Genomic DNA, 17090 nt, shown 5'->3' on the forward strand with positions numbered 1-17090 from the left:
ACTCAACGCTGCCCCGCAGCACTGCGTGCAGCAGGTCAGCGCAGGGGGGAGGCCGTGGCCCCACGCTGCGGTCGTAGGAGCAGGAATTGAACAAGCAGATCACGTGTCTAACTTGTTTCAAAAGGCCTGAGAGCCTCTGGGGGCTCCTTTTGGGACTCCTGGCCCAGGGCAGTGCTGGAGTACAAGGCTTACGTGACTACCGCTTACCCAGCTCTTGGCCTGGTGCCTGGAGCCTGGCCCACCTGGTGTGACGTGACCCAGAGCAGAAGCACTCAGCAGCAGCCGGTCACTCGTATGTCTCCGTGCTGGCCTGGGCCCCCTCTGCCCTCCCCTCCCCTCCCTCGCAAGGAACCAGGGCTGCATGTCTGCAGAGCCTTTATTTGGTGTTTCTACAGCAGCAGGTCGATGCTTCCGGAGCATGAGGGGGCTGGCTGCCTCCAGGGGAGGAGAGGAGCACATCTCTGCGTCCAGGACTGCGGGGCAGCTTGAATGCACTAGAAGAGCTGCTCCGTGCCTGGGCAGGCTCGGGCCAGGTCCACCCCATGGCGGGGGCTTTCAGACCTGGCCTTCATGGAGATGTGGTCTTCTGGGTCTGAGGCAGCTGGCCCCCGTGCCCATGTGCACACCAGGAGAGACGTGCACGAAGCCAGGACAGTGAGAGTGCCTGCCACAGGGAGCTGGGGGGCACGGAGGCGGGATTTTGGGGAGCCAAGCTTTTGGCCTGGAGGAGATGTCACCGTTGTGGGTGGAGATGGGACGTGGTGTTATTGGGAAATGTTTCCCTCCCCTTGCTAGGATCTCTGCCACCCCGTAACCCACCCCAGTGTGAGCGTCTGACCCCAGGTGATGCCAGAGACTGGAGTGGTGATGGGGCAATGGGCAGGGACTGGTGTTTGCCTTGCTGCAATGGGCGTCTCCCACGTGGTTTCACTACGAAACTGGTCCAGAACGGAGCCAGGGTGCCGGCTTTCACCATGCAGGGTGGGGGGAGCAGCCCTTGCAGCAGCCGATCAGGAGCCGGTTCTCAGAGGGTGTGGGTGGGAGGGAGCAGCCTACCCCCACCCTGCGCCGGTGGCCGCCTCCTCTACTGGGCCTGTTGCTGCCTCATGTAGTTGATGATGTCGTTCTTCACGACGGCGATGTTGGCCCGGTGGTACCAGCGCATCACGGGCACCCCGTTGGGGCCGACCAGGAACTTCTCGAAGTTCCACTTGATGTCGTGGTTCCGCAGGGGCTCCCAGAAGAGGTTCTTGGGGTTCCCGAACTCCTCCGCCACCGGCGGACAGGCGTTCTGCAACGAGCGCGAGCATCAGTACCCCCCTGCGCCCAAAAACCAGTGCCTGCCCACCGAGCGCTGGGGCGCAGCTCCCCTGGGGCACAGCTGTGGGCACGAACCTTCAGGTACGTGTAGATCTTCTGCTCCTTGGCACCGTTCACGTCCCCTTTCTGGAAGAGCTGGAAATTTGGGACAAAGCCACCCCCGGGCCGGACGTATCTGCAAGAAGAGAGGCCACCGCGTTGCATCGCGGGCTGCGTCGCGCAGAGGACAAGTCTTGCCTCCGCGCTGCGCGGAGGCGGTGGCAGAAGGAAACGGCTGCACCAGGCTGCCCGTGGACCTGGGGAGCTGCGTGCCATCAGGCGCCGCCCTGAGCTGCGGCCCCGGCCTGCCAGGGGGCTTTCGCGGTGCCCGCGGCCAGGTGGGCCGTGGGGACTGGCTCCCTCGGCCTCCCTGCTGGGCCCGCGCCGCTCTGCGCAGGGACCAGCCAGCCTCGCCGCGGGCTCGCAGCCAGCACCAGGGGCTCTCCTGGTTTTCTGCGCTGGCCGCAGCCGTTCGGCCCTGTCCCAGCCGGCCGCGGTACTCACTTCAGCGCCGGGAGGATCTCCGAGTTCTGGCCGGGTTCCTGCTTTCCGAACTGGTTGGAGGGGAAGCCCAGGACGACGAGCCCGTACGGCCCCAGTTCATTTTGTAGTGCATTCAGTTCTGCGCGCAAGCACAGCCGGGACCACAGTGAGCGGTGCCGTCGGCACGGCCCCGCCAGCCCCCTCGAAGGGACCCCCCGGCCGGGCCCGCGCGCCCCCGCGTGCCCCCTGCCCGCAGAGCCCCGGAGCGGGCCGCCGCGGGCCGCGGCCGTCCCCTTACCCAGGTACTGCAGGGTGAGCCCTCAGTAGGTGGCCACGTTGACGAAGAGCACCATCTTGCCCGCGTACTTCCTGAAGGGGATGTACTCGTCCCCGTCGATGGTGAGGGCCCCGTAGTCGTAGATGGTGCCTTGCACCGAGTTGTAGCATTTCACCTGCCGAGGGCCCGAGGAGCGTCCCGTGGGGCAGGCGCAGGGGGAACCGGGGCCGCCCGCTCCCGCGGTCGCTCTCCGTGGCCCAGGGGCGGCAGGGCTCCGGCGGGCCGAGCGCGGGCCGCGGGCTCGGGGCCACGCGCAGGCGGGTGCGCCCCGCCGAGGGGGCTGCCCGCCCCGGGGCCACGGCGCGGCGGTGTTTACGCCGGGGCCGAGCAAGGATCGCGCGACGGCAGGAAGGCCGGGAAGGAGCCTGAGCCTGCAAACGCGGCCAGCAGAACGGCCCCGGGGCTGCCTGCGGCGCGCGGGCGCCGGCCCTCGGCGCGCGGCGCCTGCAAAGGGGCTGCCGCGGGGCCGGGGTTTGCCGCCGGGCAGCGCGCTCGGGAGCGGTACCCGCCGCCCCGGCGGGCGCTCGACAGCAGCTCGGGGTGTCGCGGCCGCGCCAGGCCCGGGCGACGGCAGCAGCAGGGCCGGATGCGAGCCGCGCGGGGAGAGAGCGGGGCGAAGCAGCCCCCCGCCGGCAGCGGCGCGGGGGTTAACCGAGGGGAGCCGTCTCCTGTTCCCCTCGGAGGACCTGGGTGTCGCTCAAGCGCCACCACGGAGGGTCTATTTTGGGAGCTGGCAGGAGATAAGAGCGTGGGGGCTCTGCCGGGGAGCTCCGGCTGTGCCAGGGCCGGCCGGGCCGGGTGCAGGGCTCTGCCTCGGGCAAGCCAGGAGGGTGTCCGGGGACGCCCCGACCCTGGCCGGCAAGCTGAGGTTGGGGGCAGCAGGGTGTGCGAGGGGGGCCGGAGGAACAGGGCGGCCCCAGCACCCTCAACCCCCCCCCCCCCCACCCAGATGCTGCGTGTCGAACGAGAGCCCAACGGGGACGATCGGTCAGCTGCGGGGGACGAGGTTCTCCCTCCTTCTGTCCCCTTCCCTGGGGAAGCAATTCCCCCTTTGCACAAACAGGCTCAGAAACCACCACCCCTCCACCCCCCCCCCCAGGGTCCAGGCGAGCAGGACAGAGGTGGCACCAAGCCCTGCGGCAGCACCGGGGCGCCCGGCCGCCGGCGCGAGGGCTGCGCTGCCGCGTCCCGGGCAGAGGCTGGTGCCCGGCGTGGGGCGCCCCCGGCAGCACCCTGCCGCGCAGGCTGGCCCTGCCCGGACCCCGCACGGGAGACGCTCCTCTCCTCTTACCTTCTCCCTCTCCTGGCTCTGACCCGGCTGGACGAGCCCAGCCAAGACCAAGGGCAAAACCCAGGCGCCGTGGGGCCAGCCCCCCATGGCCGGGCCGGGCGTGGGGCGCGAGCACCCTCCGCGAGCGGCTCAGGCGAGCTCTGCCTCACCCAGCGCCTTCTGCCACCTCCGAGCCGACCGCGGAGAGAAATAGCGGCTGGGCTGAGCGCGCCGAACCAATCGCCGGGAGGCAGGGATTAGGGCTGCGCTGTTAACCGTGTGGGCCCTGGGACGGACACGGCGCGGTCCGGCCACGGGCTTGGCGGGGGCAGGCGGGGGTGCCCCCGGGCTGGCACCTGCAGCCGGGCGAGCCGGGTGACACCCGGGGAGCACAAGGCTCCGGGGAAGCGGCACGTGCCTCCGTTTTATGCAACGCGCTACAGGAGCTGCGTCCCCGGTCTTGGAGGTTACAAGCGCACCGAAGGAGAGGTGCCAAGCTGTTATCCCTGCCTTGCCGGATCGCCCCAGCCATGTCGGCATCCGCCTGCCTCCCCAGCGAGGCACGGGTTGCTTTCGGGGTGCTGCAGGCTGCCGGCGGGGATAAACCCCGCAGAGGGCTGGCAGATGGGACGGGAAGGGGAAGAGCGACTTTCCCAGCTGGAAGAAGTCAGCAGGTCAAAGGCTGGAGCCCCAAAGGGGGAGGCAGGGTGGGAAGTAGCAGGCAGTGGCGCTGCTTGGCGGGTATACTAGCTACTTATGAACTCAAATACATTTTTTGTATATATAGATACACATGCCGTGCAGGCTATGGAGGAACCGGGCAGGGCAGAGGGTGACACTGTCCCCGCTCCTGCCCTCTGTCCGCACGTCCGCCCCGCTTGGCTCCGGGAGGGCTCTGGTTGGCGGCCAAGGGCCTGTGCTGGCTCGCGCTGGTCCCCAGGCTCCCGCTGGGCTCCGGCCACGGACAGCAGGAATGCAGGAAGCAGCCGCCTTAGGAACAAAACAGCCTCATCAGCATCCCCGGGGAGGCCAGGCCGGGGTCCGCCGAGCTCGCAGCGCTGGGCTCGGGTTTCCTCAGCTTTGAGGGACTCTGAGGGCAGCACCGGCTGTGGTTCGGGGCTCTTTGCAAATGCGGGCAGGCAGCTGAGGAGGGGGCGACACCGTCTCCGCGTCCTCTCCGGGGGGCGCGCTGCCTCGCCGGGGCGGCTGCGTGGCCGGGACCGGCAGCAGCTCAGTGGAGCGTCGCCCCGACCCTCTGCCCGTGCCGACGGCTCCGCAAGCCGGCTCGCAGACCGAGGAGCGCCCTGGGGCCCTGCAGACGCCGCTGCGCGCCCGGCTCCGCCGCGCTCCGGCGCTGCGCTGCGGCTGCCGCCGGAGGAGCTGCCGGGGCGGCGGGGGGCGGCGGGGGGCGGCAGGGGGCTGCAGGGCTGGGGCCTGGCTGGGCACCCAGGGCAGCACCGGGCCAGCCGCCCAGGGTGGGGGCCGCCGTGTAGGCGCCCTGGGAGCTCCTCCCGTGGGGCGGCTGCTTCCAAGGCCCCCGCACGCATACCCGGGGAACCACGATGTTTACGCTGGGCCGGCTCCAAGGGAAACATCTCTGGCGAGGTGCAAATCCGCTGAAATCCCTCAAGATGACCTGACAGCAGGATTAAGCAGCGGGGGGAGCGGGGGGCTGCCTGGGGCGCGGGGCAGCGAGGGAGCAGGAGGGGAAGAGCGGGTGAGCGCAGCAGGGAGCCGCCAGCGCACGCCGGGGCAGGGCGCGCTCGGCCGGGCCGGCTCCGCGGGGCGCTTCCAGGCCGGACCGCTCGTGCCAGCACGGGAGCTGGCTTTGCTAGAAAGCAGTCAGCTGCGCCAAGGCGCAGCGCTGCCCCGGCCGCTGCCCCCGCGCAAGACGAGCCCCCAGGGAAGGGGAGCGCGGCCGAGCTCCTGGGAGGCGCCGCTGGCGGCTCCGAGCAACCTTCCTCCCCGTGTGCCGGGTGCCGAGCGCCGGGCCAGCGGCATGCTGCTGGTGCGCAGGGAGCACGCCGTCCTGGGAAAGGCTCGAGCTGCTGCGCTTTGATTTTGAGCTCGGCTCGGGCGGGGAGTGCTGCGGGTCGCCAACGTCCCCCGCGCGCACAGGGAGCCGGCTGCTGCAGCATCCCACAAGCTGCCAAGCGGGCAGAGCCGGCCACGGCGCCAGCTCGTGCCGGTCCGCCCCCTCGTCCCTCGAGGTTGCCCGGGGCTCGCTGTGCCCCTCTGCAAGCGAGGGATCGCCCTCCGACCCCGGGACGAGCACCGCATCCTGCTTCCTGGGCACAGGAGGGGGCTGTTTGCCCCCCTCCGGCAGGACCGGAAAGGCCTGAGCGGAGCGGGGGCGGCGCAGCGTCCAGCCCTGCCCAGCGTCCCCTGCCCCAAACGACGGGAGGGCTGGACGGACTGACCGCCGGAGAAAGCTCCCTCCTCGGTTGTTTTTCAGTCGGGGCTCGAGCTGGCTGCTGCCCGCCGCAGATGTTTGGCAGCCGTTCGGCGTGGGAGGCGAGCGGCGCCTGCTCCCGCAGCCCATCGCTCCCGCGCTGCCTGCGCCACCGCGCTGCCGGCAGCAGCCTCCTCGGCGAGGGCCGGGGCACAGCCGGGCTCAGCGCCGTGACGGCACCAGCGCGGTCATCTCAGGGCCGCGCTGGCCCGTGCAGAAGGGGCACCGGGGCGGCTGCAACGCAGGATCCGCTCCAGAGCTGGTCCCTGGCGGGGGAGGAAGCCGAGCCGGGAGCAGCCTGCCGGGCGCAGAGCCCCGGCGAGCACCGGGAAGGTCGTGGCGGCGAGCGGCGAGGTGCGCGCGCCGGCGGTGGCTTGGGGTGACTCACCGCCGGGGCAAGCCTGGCGCTGCAAGCAAGGGGTGTGTGCGGGGCGTACAGCCGGCAGCGCACACGCCTGCACCCACACCCCCCGCCCCGGCGCACGTGCTTGGGGCTGCCTGTCCGAGGGGGCTTGGGGCCCCCTTGCCCCAGTGTCCCTGCTGCGCTCGCCCACCCCGGCGACACAGCCGAGACCCGGCAGGGAGCAGAAGTTGAGAGCTTCGTTCGGCAGCATGCACGCCAGCTTCGCCACAGCCCGCCGGTGCGGAGCAGGGAGCCGACGCGGGTGCTCGGGGTGCCGGAGGCTCAGCCCCCGCCGCGGCACCCGGTGCCGCCAGGTCGCAGCACGGGAGCACCTGCAGTGGGAAACAGCCGCAGGGAGGACATCCTTGCCTTGGTGGCTGGAGAGCTGGGGCCGAGGTTTGGGGAGGCTGGAGCCACCTCCCCCCCCCCGGCTGGCTCCTTTAGCGCTGAGGCTGCCTGCTTCCAAGGCCAAACACCGAGGATAAACTGGGATGCTGATGGCCGCGGAGCCGGGCGGGGGAGACACGGCGGCTTGCCGGGCAGCACGGCGAGGCGGGAGGGCCGGAAGGGCGCCCTCCGCGAGGCTGGCTGGCCGGGCGCAGGGCGCCGTGCCACTCACCCCAGCCTGCGGTGCCTGCAGCTCCCCGGGCGCCGGGCACGCGGCGCTGGCGCGGCGTCAGTCCCGGGGCAACCTCTGAACTTTTGTTCTCGCTGCGTGACGGGAGGCGAAAGCAAAACAAGCTGAGAGAGAGGCCCCAGCGCCCTTGGCGCCGCGTGCCGCCGCGGGAGCCTTTCGCAGCAAACGCCGGGGCTGCCGGGCACCGCAGCCGGGGCAGGGACGGGAACGTCCCCAGGGGCAGCGGGTCACCTGGCTGACGTGGCCGGGCCAAGCGCTGCGTGGCCGCCTGCCGAGGCCGGAGCGCCCCGGGGCGTGCGGGGGCCTCTGCGGGTGGGCTGTTGCCGGCAGCAGGCAGGGCGCGCGGCTGAGGCGCCGGGGCGGCTTCAGCGCGCTGGGCTGTGCGACGCGCTCACGTGGAGCCGGCTCGCTGCAGGCGGCCTCCGGTGCCGCCGGTGCGACGAGCGGTGCCCGGGGAAGGAGAGCTGCCGCCAGCGCTTCTGCCCAGCGGCCCCACGGGGGCCCCGGCAGGGCCCGAGACCCCCCCGGGCGCAGCGGCAGCCCTCGGCGCCGCCCCGCGCCCGGGGGCTCCCCTGCAGCAGGGACCGGCTCCCCGCTGCCCCGTGCCGCTGGGGCGGAGGGGACGCGCAGCGGTTAGCCAGGCGATGTGCAACGACGGCCCCCCATCGTGCCTCAGTTTCCCCAGCTCCTCCTTTGCCCCCGGCCCCTCCAGCGACACGAGCCGGGGTTGTCACCCACCTGCCCTGGGACGGGCTCTAGCCAGTGCCAGCGCTGGAGAAATCTTCCCGGCAGCGCGGCGGTGCCAGTCCCTGACGACTTCCAGACGCTTCCCGGCCCCGGTGGCCTGCCAGGAGCGAGCTGAGGCTGGCGGCGAGCAGACCCTGACGTCAGGGCACCGCCAGGGCCCCGGGCAGCCGCCAAATCGCCTCTCTGCCAGACCCAGCTGCCAGATCCTCCCGGCCTCATCTCGCAGAGGCTTAATGGGGCCCTGGCGCTGCCCGCGGAGCTGCGCAGCCCTCGCCTCCGTCCCCAAGGGAGCCCCTGCGCTCCCGCAGGTCCTGCGCCGGCTTCGTCGCCCCATCAGCTCCTCCGTCCCCTGGGGGGGATTTGCTCTTCCCCGAGGCCGGGGAAGGCTGAGGCTGTCGGAGATGAGGACTTTCCTGTTTGCAGCACGGCCTCGGAGGCCGCATGGCAGCCGGGGTTGCGGAGGGCGGTTTGGGAGCCCGTCGCCTCTGCTCTGGGCCGCCGGGCATTTGTTTGGGCCCCGTGCTCGCCGCTGCTCCAGCAAAGCTTCCTCTGCAGCCGCTTCCACTGCCGAGATGTCCGGGGTCGGCTCCTGGCTCCCTGTGCGGCACCCCGGCCGCCGGCCTCTGTCGCCCCCTCCGCGCCCCGGGGCCCGGGCAGGCGAGCGAGGGCCCCCGTGGGGGCCCGAGCATCCTCAGCAGCTGCCGTGCCCAGGCGTGGGGGAAAGCCATTGCCGGCACAATAAAGGCGGCTCTGATTCATGAAAAAGAGGGCTCTGACCCACGGGAGATTTTTCTCTGCCTTTCTAAAACACGAAGCGAATTGCTCCCGGTCTCAGCTGCCAGAGACGCGGGTGCCTGGGGTGCGTGGCCGTTTGCCTCCCGGAGCCAAACCACGCTCATGCTGTCTGCGAGCTTTGGGGCTGGGGAGCGCGCGGTTCGCGTCGCAGGACGCCTGGGCGCCTCGGGGTGCGCTGGGGCACCGCCGGGGAGCCCGGCGACAGGCTGCCGAGGTTACCGTTAGCAGGGCGGGATGGGGGGATTGCTTCTGAGGCTTCCTGCAGCCTTCCCGAGCAGCCGCAGCATCTGCGGCCCCGGCGCTTGGCAGCGATACCGCGCACGAGCCAGGCGCTTTCAGCCCAAGCGAGGCTCGCATCGCTGCTCAGAAACGAGCTGAAAAACAGCATCCTGCGTCAGCACCTTCACCGCCTCGGATGTGATCATCTGCCTCCCCGGAGGAGCAGATGTGTTGCTCGAGCAGCTTTGCGCCAGGAGCCTCTTCCTGACGCGCTCGGGCACCTGCGAGCGCTGGCGGAGGCAGATGCTGAATCACCTTGTCTCCCGCAGCCAGCCGCCGCTCGCCGCCGTGCCCGCCCGTCGCAGCTCCCCTCCCCACTGCAGCCGGCGTTTTTCTTCTGCAAAATGGCACATGCAGATGCTGCCTTTGACCTCTGGTGCTACTCTGGTGACCACAGCAAAGGCCGTGGGAGGATTTGCTTATCTTATTCAGTCTTGGAAGGGGGATGGAGGAGGAACTGCCAACTCTGCCATGTAAATCAGTGTACATTTAATCCCCCATTGTCATGCTTTAAAAATGTCCCGATTTTCCTTGCTGTCCCCTCTACTGCCACTTTGTTCTGTTTTTTGTTAACAAGCTCTTCGTTTCAGTGCTTTGCAATGCCTTTCCTGGAAATATTTGCAACAGGATTGAAACTTCCCAGAAAACTCCTACCACAGAAGGAAATCTTAGACACCCCCCCCCATCATTGGCCACGATAAACGGGCGCAGGGAGGCGGGAGCAGCAAAAACGGGAGGTCTGCAGGGACGAGGGGTGGTTTGCACCCCCGAGCTGCTTTTCCTCAGCAATGCCTTACCCCAAACCGAGCTTCCTTCTCAAACCACTCGCGTTTTTGTGGCTTCCTCCCTATCTCTCCCGTAGCTAAGCCGCTCGGCTCCAGTCCTGGCAAACAGCCGCCCACCATCCCTGGGAATTTCATGCCTTTGCGTAAGGAAAGGCCGCGGCTGTCGGCATCCCCGGGATGGGAACGGACGCCGGGGTGCTGCGGACGCGGGGGAGAGCAGAGGGAAGGCAGAAGCGAGGCCGTTTTCACCTCGCCGAGCCGTAATCGACTGCAGCTGCGGTGACGCACCAGGGAGGAGGAACACAGGAAAAAGTATTCCGGTTATTTGCCTCAAGTCCTGCAACTGCAGGGGAGAGAAATACGACAGCTCGAAACAGAAGCGTGTGTCCACGCTGGGCGAGGAATACGGGTCCGCTCCCTTCTGCGGGGAGCCGCGTCCCTCGCCCAGCCCAGCACGGAGACCCGCTCCCGGGGGCGGCAGCTTTCCGGGCAGCCCGGGGCTGGCAGCGGCGCGGGGTCCGCGCCGCCACGGCCCTGGGCTCTGCGGGCAGGAAACAAGCGTTTCCTGGGCACTGGAAATTTTGGGCGGCCGCATGCTCCCCGGGGAGGGAGCCGTTTCCGGAACAGCACGTTCCTGCTTCCCTGGGAATCGCTGCCCCCTCCCGCCCCTCCTGACCCCGCCGCCAAAAGCGAACCCGATGCGTGCTTTCCTTAATCAAGCTGCGCGTGGACGGATTTAGCTGTTTCTGGGGCACGGGGCTTTCTCCAAAGCAGGGCTGATGACCGCTCTCAGCAGAGGAAACGGACTTTACACGGCAACAGCTTCCCACCAGCGTCACCGTAGCGTCTCCCGCATCCCAGCCTGATTCAGCTCATTACTCACCGCCCTTCTCGGGCTGACTCACAAGGACGCTGCTTCGCCCGCTAGTCTCCTGCCGCACGCCGCTAGTCTCCTGCTCCCGCGGGCAGAGCGGCGCCGGCGCCCGACGGCGAGAGCAGCCCCGCGCCCGACGCGCGCCGCCTGCCTCCGCGCGAGAGCCGCGGGGGACCGGCAGCCTTCCCGCTTGCTCCCTCGGTGCCGCTGCCGCTCTCACACCTACAGTGGGGGTTGTTTCTCCCGCGGGCGGGCGGGCGGGCGGGCGGGGGAAGAGGCCGCGGACCACGGGAGCCGGCTCCTGGCCGAAGGCTCAAAGGCAGGGCAGGACCGCAGGGGCCCTCGAGCCAAGGCGGTGGAGGAGGTCAGCGCACGGGCCACCTCCGGAAGAGGGTGCGAGGTCTCCTACGTCCCGTGCGCGGGGTTCCAGGCACCATCCGCAGCATGGACACGACCGCACGACACGCTCATGAGAATAAAATCCATTTATTTCATAGCATGGGACAGTCTTAGAGCCTACCGGGTCCCTGCCAGCGCCGGGGCTAGAAGGCCCCTCGCCCCACTTGCCTGCGCAGCAGCTCCCCTCCTCCGGCGCCGGGCAGCGGGAAGGGGAGGCGAGGGGGCACAGCCCCACGGCCCCCGCGCAAAACAGCACTGGAGCCTGCCCCACGGGGTGATTTCAGCTGAAGGGCGGGAGCGTCCCAGGGCCAGGGTGCCGGGCAAGCGGCGTGGGCCCTCGCGGGCTGCGGGAGCACCGAAGGCAGCCGACGCGCTGGCAGGCTCGGAGGAGGTCTGGGAGCTGCCCGCGCTCCTCTCCCTCACGAGGCCGAAGGAACCAGGTGCCTTGCAAGGCTTCCCGATAACTTCAGCAGGTATCTGCTATGTAGGAAAGCTGGAACCAGCTGTGTTTCTGAGCCAGGGCAGGCTCTTTCACCCATACTTTTGGCACAGTCTCTAAATGCACAACCAGAAGCCCTAGCTGTCTTGGCTTGACCCTTCTTTCCCCACCACCCCAGCAGCTGGGATTCCTACAAAGAAATTACTTTGCCAGGCATTTACGCTCCTTGTTCTCATCTGCCGAAGCCAGGCAGGGACACAGAGCGGGGACAACCCAGCTACAGGGGGACGGGTCGCCAGCGAAGGAGAGAGCGGCCCACCTGCTCGCGGGAGCGAGCCGTTCCCCTTGGAAGTCCCCTGCGGGGCCCTCGCTCCGCGGAGCCGCACGGTTCCCGCCCGGCGCGCAGCCTCCCCGCCAGCTCACGGGACAAATCCGAGGCGGCGGTTCGCCTGGCGCGGGGCAGGCATCCCGGGCGCTGGACCGCTCCTGCCCCGCTCTCTCCGCAGGCGGGCTCTGCGGGGTCAGGCTGGCGCGGGGCGTCCCAGCCGCGGTCCCTCGCTGCCTCTCGCGCTCAGACGATCCCGTTGCGTGTGGGGTGAGTCCGCACCCGGTAGATGATGACCGCCGTGGCCGGGCAGAGCACCAAGGCCGTCATGACGAGGATGGTGGCCAGGATGATGAGGACGATGACCCAGATGTCCAGAATGTGCGTGGGGAGGGTGGCGGCGGGGCCCGCGGGGCCGGGGAGGTCCATCCTGCAGGGGAGATGTGGAGCGGGTGATACGGTGGCCCCCTCCTCGCCCGCCTGCCCGCACACCCCCTGCATGCCGCACGCAGCCGCGGGGCCACAAACCGCCCCGTCACCCTCCGTGCTTCTCGCCCTTTCTGCCAAAAGCACAGCTGCTCTCTCCCGGCTGCCCGCTTCAGCCCCCTCCTCCTCCTCACCTTCATCCACCCGCTACCCCAGTCCGCTGGACGGACCACCTCGGCCATCCCTTTCCCTCTTGCTGTTCAGGACGGCTCAGCGCTGTCCCACGACCCAGTCTTAAACCTGCTTGGTTTAAACCCACTGTCGGGGAGGAGAAATTTCCCTGGAGAGGGACGAAGCAGCCTCCCAGCGCCCCGTCCCTGCCACGGGGCTTCTCCCCCGTCGCTGGGAAGGTGTCCCGTTGCCGCAGACCTCCTGCCAGGAAACGCTGCGGCTGCACCCAGCCTCAGCTCCTTCGAGAGCAAAGGGCCTCAGCTAAAAGCTCGGGTGAGAAGACCTGAGATTTATAACGTGCTTTGAGGCGGCTGGATAAAAGCCAAGGGAAAAACGTTCCCTGCTAACTGCTGCTGCTAGTAAGGGAGGTGATGAAGGGAAGCCAGGACCAGGCTTCGTGCTGGTCAGTGGCTCGCGAGCGGGTCATTCGGCAGGGAAACCGCCACGGCTCGCCAGCAGCATGGTGCCTTCGATCCCGGCACGCAGCCAGGCCTCCGGGGTGTCCGGGGAGCCGAGGGATGTTCAGGGTTCAAATCACCCAGAAGAGCCGCTTCGGGCAGCTCTTTGGAGAACCACAGCTTCCCTGCACAGCCCATGGCACGAGCTTTCTCGGGTCTCAGATTCAGGTGGGATGGATGGCACAGCCAGACCCTCCCTCGGCCCGGGCGCTCTCACTCCCCCCCAGCGGCCCTCGCTGAGTCACGGCATCAGCGGCGCAATTACCAGCAGCGCTTGGGGACAACATGCTGGGGAGAGGGGCATCGCTGGCTCTGCCTTCCCTCCAGCCCTCCCTCGGGCCCCTCCAGCACGGCCGGGCCGCCCTCCCCGCCTGGGCTGGGGCTCCTCGTCCAGGGGCTGTGGGGTCCCGCAGGGCTCGGAGTGAGGCAGGAGCACCCATGGGCTGTGATCCCACCATCTGTGTCTTGCAGACAAGCTGAGGGAGACCGCTGGGGGCTTCACCCATTAGCAAAGGGAAAAGCGAGGCCAGCACCTTCCCCACGAGCTGCCCCAGGCCAGGCTGGGTGCTCGTCGTCGGTGAAGGGCTGCCCGCCGCGGGAGCCTGGGCTGATGGCTGGGGGGTGTCTGCAAGAGGGAGCAGCCCCGTGCTGCCGGCAGGGCCAGGCCTGCTCAGGAAGGAGCTCACAGGCAGGTTTCAGCAGTGGTTGCAGCCGTCCCTGCAGCACCAGGATGGCTGGGCTGGGCTGGGCTGGGCTGGGGGAGGAGGGTACAGTCCCTGCCCAGAGCCGCACTGGGCCCAGCTGCAAAGTGCTGCCCTGGCAGCACCTGAAAAACCCGTGTGAAGAAAGACTGCCTGGCCGAGCTGCAGATTTTCTGGGCAGCGGATACAGCTGAGCAATTTGGCCGGAGAAGCAAAGTGACATGACCAAGGGCATGCAGCGGCGGCGGGGAGCGCTAGGCCGTGCTGTTCCTGCTCCCACAGGGATGCCCTTGGCTCCACTGTCCCAGGTGGGCAGTGACCACAGGCCCTGGGGACACCCCAGCTGAGCCAGGCAACAGAGCAGAGATGCTCTGGTGCTTCTGGAGTCAAGCCTGGGTCAGTGCCGAAGTCTCAGCTGCGGATGAGACAGAGCAGCCTCTCCCTTCCCTGCCACGGATGCACCTTCAGTTCATTGAAAGCTGCTCCCCAAAGCCCTAGGCGATTTCTGCCCGTGCCTTAACAGACCACACTGTTTCAGCCGTGTTGAAGCTTGCACAAGCCAGCGTTTGCGGTAGCCGGGCTGCGAGCGAGCTTTCCTGCCCCGGGGCCTGCGGGACACAGCATGCAGCAGCGGCATCCGGCAGCTGAGCCCCAGCCCAGGGGACGCCAGGAGCCGTCGCAGGGGAACCTGCCCTCCTGCTGAAGCCTGACCGACGCGCCAGGTGAAGGCAGCAGGAGCCGGAGCCCAGCTCTCTCTCGCGTGCCTGCGGACGCTGGGAGAGACGGGAGGGCCACGGCAGGGAGCGACGCTACGTGGAGCTGAGTGCAGCCCGAGCGGGTGCCGTGTCCTGCACAAGTCCCTCAGCCCCCTGGCCTGTGTCAGCGTTAGGGCTGGTCCCCGGCTGGAAAACCAGGGCAGGACTTAGTTTTTGCAGTGCCGTTAGCAAGGTTGGTCCGCTCCCTCGGTCTCCGAAACGCGGCGGGCGAGGGAGGAAGCCCTCGGCTGCTGGCTCCTCCGTCTCTCCCCACCTCCTGCCCACCCAGGCAGCAATCCAGGAACTTAACGAACTGGCTGCTCCCCGCCGGCGCCGCGAAGTGCTCTTTTCCCCTCATCCTCCCTCCCTTTCACCCTGTCCCTCTCCTCCGGCGAGGGGAACAAGCATCCTTGCTACAGCAGGGCGGCCCCGACGTGCCCAGCAGCCCGAAAGGGGAGGCAGGAGCTGCCGATCTCCCCGGGGACGGGGACTCGGAGCGTTTTCTGGCTCGGGGCGGCAGGAGGCGGCCGGGGCGGTGCGGGCACGCGGAAGCGCGGAACCGAGCCCCCGGCGGGGGAGCGGAGAGAAACCTCTGCCCGGACGCGCCGCTGGTCCTGGGGGCTGCGGAGGGGCGGAGCGGGGCCGCGGGGAGCCGCCGCGGCGCGACGACACCGGGAGGCGGCGGAGCTCGGCGGGACGGACGGAGGCGGACCTGGAAACGGGCGAGAGCGGGCAGCGGGGCGGCGGCCCCGGGCCGAGCGGAGCCGAGCGGAGCCGAGCCGGGCCGAGCCGGGCCGAGCCGGGCCGAGCCGGAGCGGCGCAGCCCCCTCTCCCGCACCAGCGCGGCGCTCGCCCGAGCCGCGGGGTTTCGGCGCCGCCGGAGGGAGGCGGGTCGGAGGCGGAGGGAGGCCGCCCCCGGTGCCCAGCTCCGCCCCGGCGCCCGCCGTCCCCTCCTCGGCCCCGGCCGCGCTCCGCCGCGGGGCCCCGGGCCGGGGGGGCGCTCCCCGTGGTGCGCTTTGGGGAAAGAAAAGCGGTGGGGAAGAAAGGAAGGGGGAAAAGGGGGAAAAGAAAAAGCGTAAGGGAAAGGGGGAGAGGGAAAGGAGAGAAAAAGAGGGAAAGGATAAAGGAGGAAGAGAGAGGTGGAAAGAAGCGGGAAGGGAAAAGGGGGGAAGGGAAAGGGGGGAAGGGAGAAGGGAAGGGAGAAGGAAGGGAGGAAAGGAGGAAGACAAGAAAAAAGAGAGGGAGGAAGGGAAGGAAGGAAAGGAAAGAAGGAAAGGGAGCAAGGAAAGAAGGGAGAGGAAAAAAGAAGGAATGAAGCAAGGAAAGGAAGGAGGCCAGGCTTCGTGCCAGGATGAAGCCAGGGCAGGCTCTGCTCCAGCCTGTTGAGCCCTGTCCGCTGGGGCAGCCCAGGGGCAGGCTGAGCTGGCCACGGGGGCCACGCCACTGCCGGGGACGGGGACCGGGAACCTGGCAGGGGAGGCTGCGCTGTGGCCGCGAATGGGGACCACGAACTCGGGCAGGAGGCCACCCGTGCTGGGCTAAGCTGGAGGGGCTCAGGTGTTGTAGCCGGCTCCATGGGGCGGAAGGACACGCCAAGGGACATTTCAGGGTTTAACAGTTTAATAAAGGGCTTTTTTCCCCCTGCCGTCTGCTCTGCGGCTCCCCTGGGCTCTGTTTCCAGGCTCCTCTTCATCGCCACTCTCCCTCTTTCCTAACAGACAAAAGAGGAGGCTCACGTGCATCCACTTGCCTCAGAGGCCTGGGGCAAGAGAATACCAAAACCACTGAGAACCTCTACAAAATCCCAGCGTTGGCAGCAGCGAGGCACCACCCAGCACTTCCAGAGCTTCGGGGCAGGTTTCTTCTACAGAGGAATCGGCAGGGAGCATCCCTGGGGAGGCTGCAGCCTCGGCCGCTCATGCGGGAAAGGCTGTTTCCGCTCCCGGTGGAATATTCCACTCCGCCGGGCAACGCTAAAGGGCAAAGAAAGTAGCATCTATTCCGGACGAGCCCCAGACCCCGGCACGCAGCATCAACAACAAGTTGTGATGCTCTGAATGTTTATTTTCCTGTTGTGTTTGTGTCCCTAAGGAGCGAGGATGGGGGCCTGGGGGGCTGAAGCAAAACTGCAGCCTCCTGACCCTGGCCCGGAAAGTGTTTTTCCCTGACCCAGATCTTGGGATTCAAGCGGGGAAGTCTGCTAAGGTGGCACATAGCAGAGCGCCGTGCTCTGCCGCAGGGCCTGGAGGGCGCCCAGGGGCGCAAGTGTTGGCAAGACACGGCGTTGGCACGTGTCTGACGGATGTGCAGCGCCGAGCACCCGCGGAGCCCGCGCTTCGCGGCACGGGCCCCCTGGCCGATGGCAGGGATAAGGGGCCCGCGGCGGAGTTGAGGAGTTTCGCGCCCTGGACGACAGCAGATCTGCGTGTTCGGCTGCTCCGCTCCCCTCCACCGTCACGCTGCGGGGCTGAGTACCAGCACCCACCTGGATCGGTGCCCGCCGGGAGAGGCTCTGCAGGGGACGCGGCCCCTGCTCCGGTCCGGCTGCGGCTAACGCTCGGACGGCTGCGGCAAGCAACAGCAGCCGCCAAGGTTAGACGGGGCACGGCGAGGGCCAAAAGCAGGAGAGCCGCGCCGGGGCTCTCCCGCCCTGGCACGGGGCCCCTGGCGGCTCCAGCACCGCGGTCTGTGCGGCCACAGCTCTCGCCCCGCGGCACGGGCCTGGCTGATCCTGAGCTCGAGGCTGCCAGCTCCGAGACAGCACCGGGACTGGGAGAGGAGCGAGCAACCCGAAATACTTGGCAGGGCCTTGGGTGCCCTCCGGAGCCGCGGGCTCAGCTCGGAGCAGGAGCGCGGCTGCCCCCGCCGCAGCAGGCGCGTGCCCAGCGGTGCCGCCGGGCCGAGGGGCCTCGCGCTGCCGGAGGCCACGTCGAGC

At 68.8% G+C, this 17090-nt stretch overlaps 1 protein-coding gene across 1 annotated transcript; it reads right to left on the bottom strand.

Annotated features, from left to right (window-relative positions):
• Positions 1-362: 362 nt before the first annotated feature.
• Positions 363-3677, bottom strand: GPX3 (glutathione peroxidase 3). Its single transcript, XM_068959492.1, has 5 exons — positions 3471-3677; positions 2141-2294; positions 1864-1981; positions 1396-1495; positions 363-1291 (listed from the first exon to the last, which is right to left on the bottom strand). Exons 1-5 carry the CDS (start codon positions 3555-3557, stop codon positions 1085-1087), a joined length of 666 nt encoding a protein of 221 aa, XP_068815593.1. The 5' UTR covers positions 3558-3677; the 3' UTR covers positions 363-1084.
• Between the last annotated feature and the right edge of the window lie 13413 nt (positions 3678-17090).

Source organism: Struthio camelus, chromosome 13 (genome assembly GCF_040807025.1).
Source record: "Struthio camelus isolate bStrCam1 chromosome 13, bStrCam1.hap1, whole genome shotgun sequence".
Classification (NCBI taxonomy): domain Eukaryota; kingdom Metazoa; phylum Chordata; class Aves; order Struthioniformes; family Struthionidae; genus Struthio; species Struthio camelus.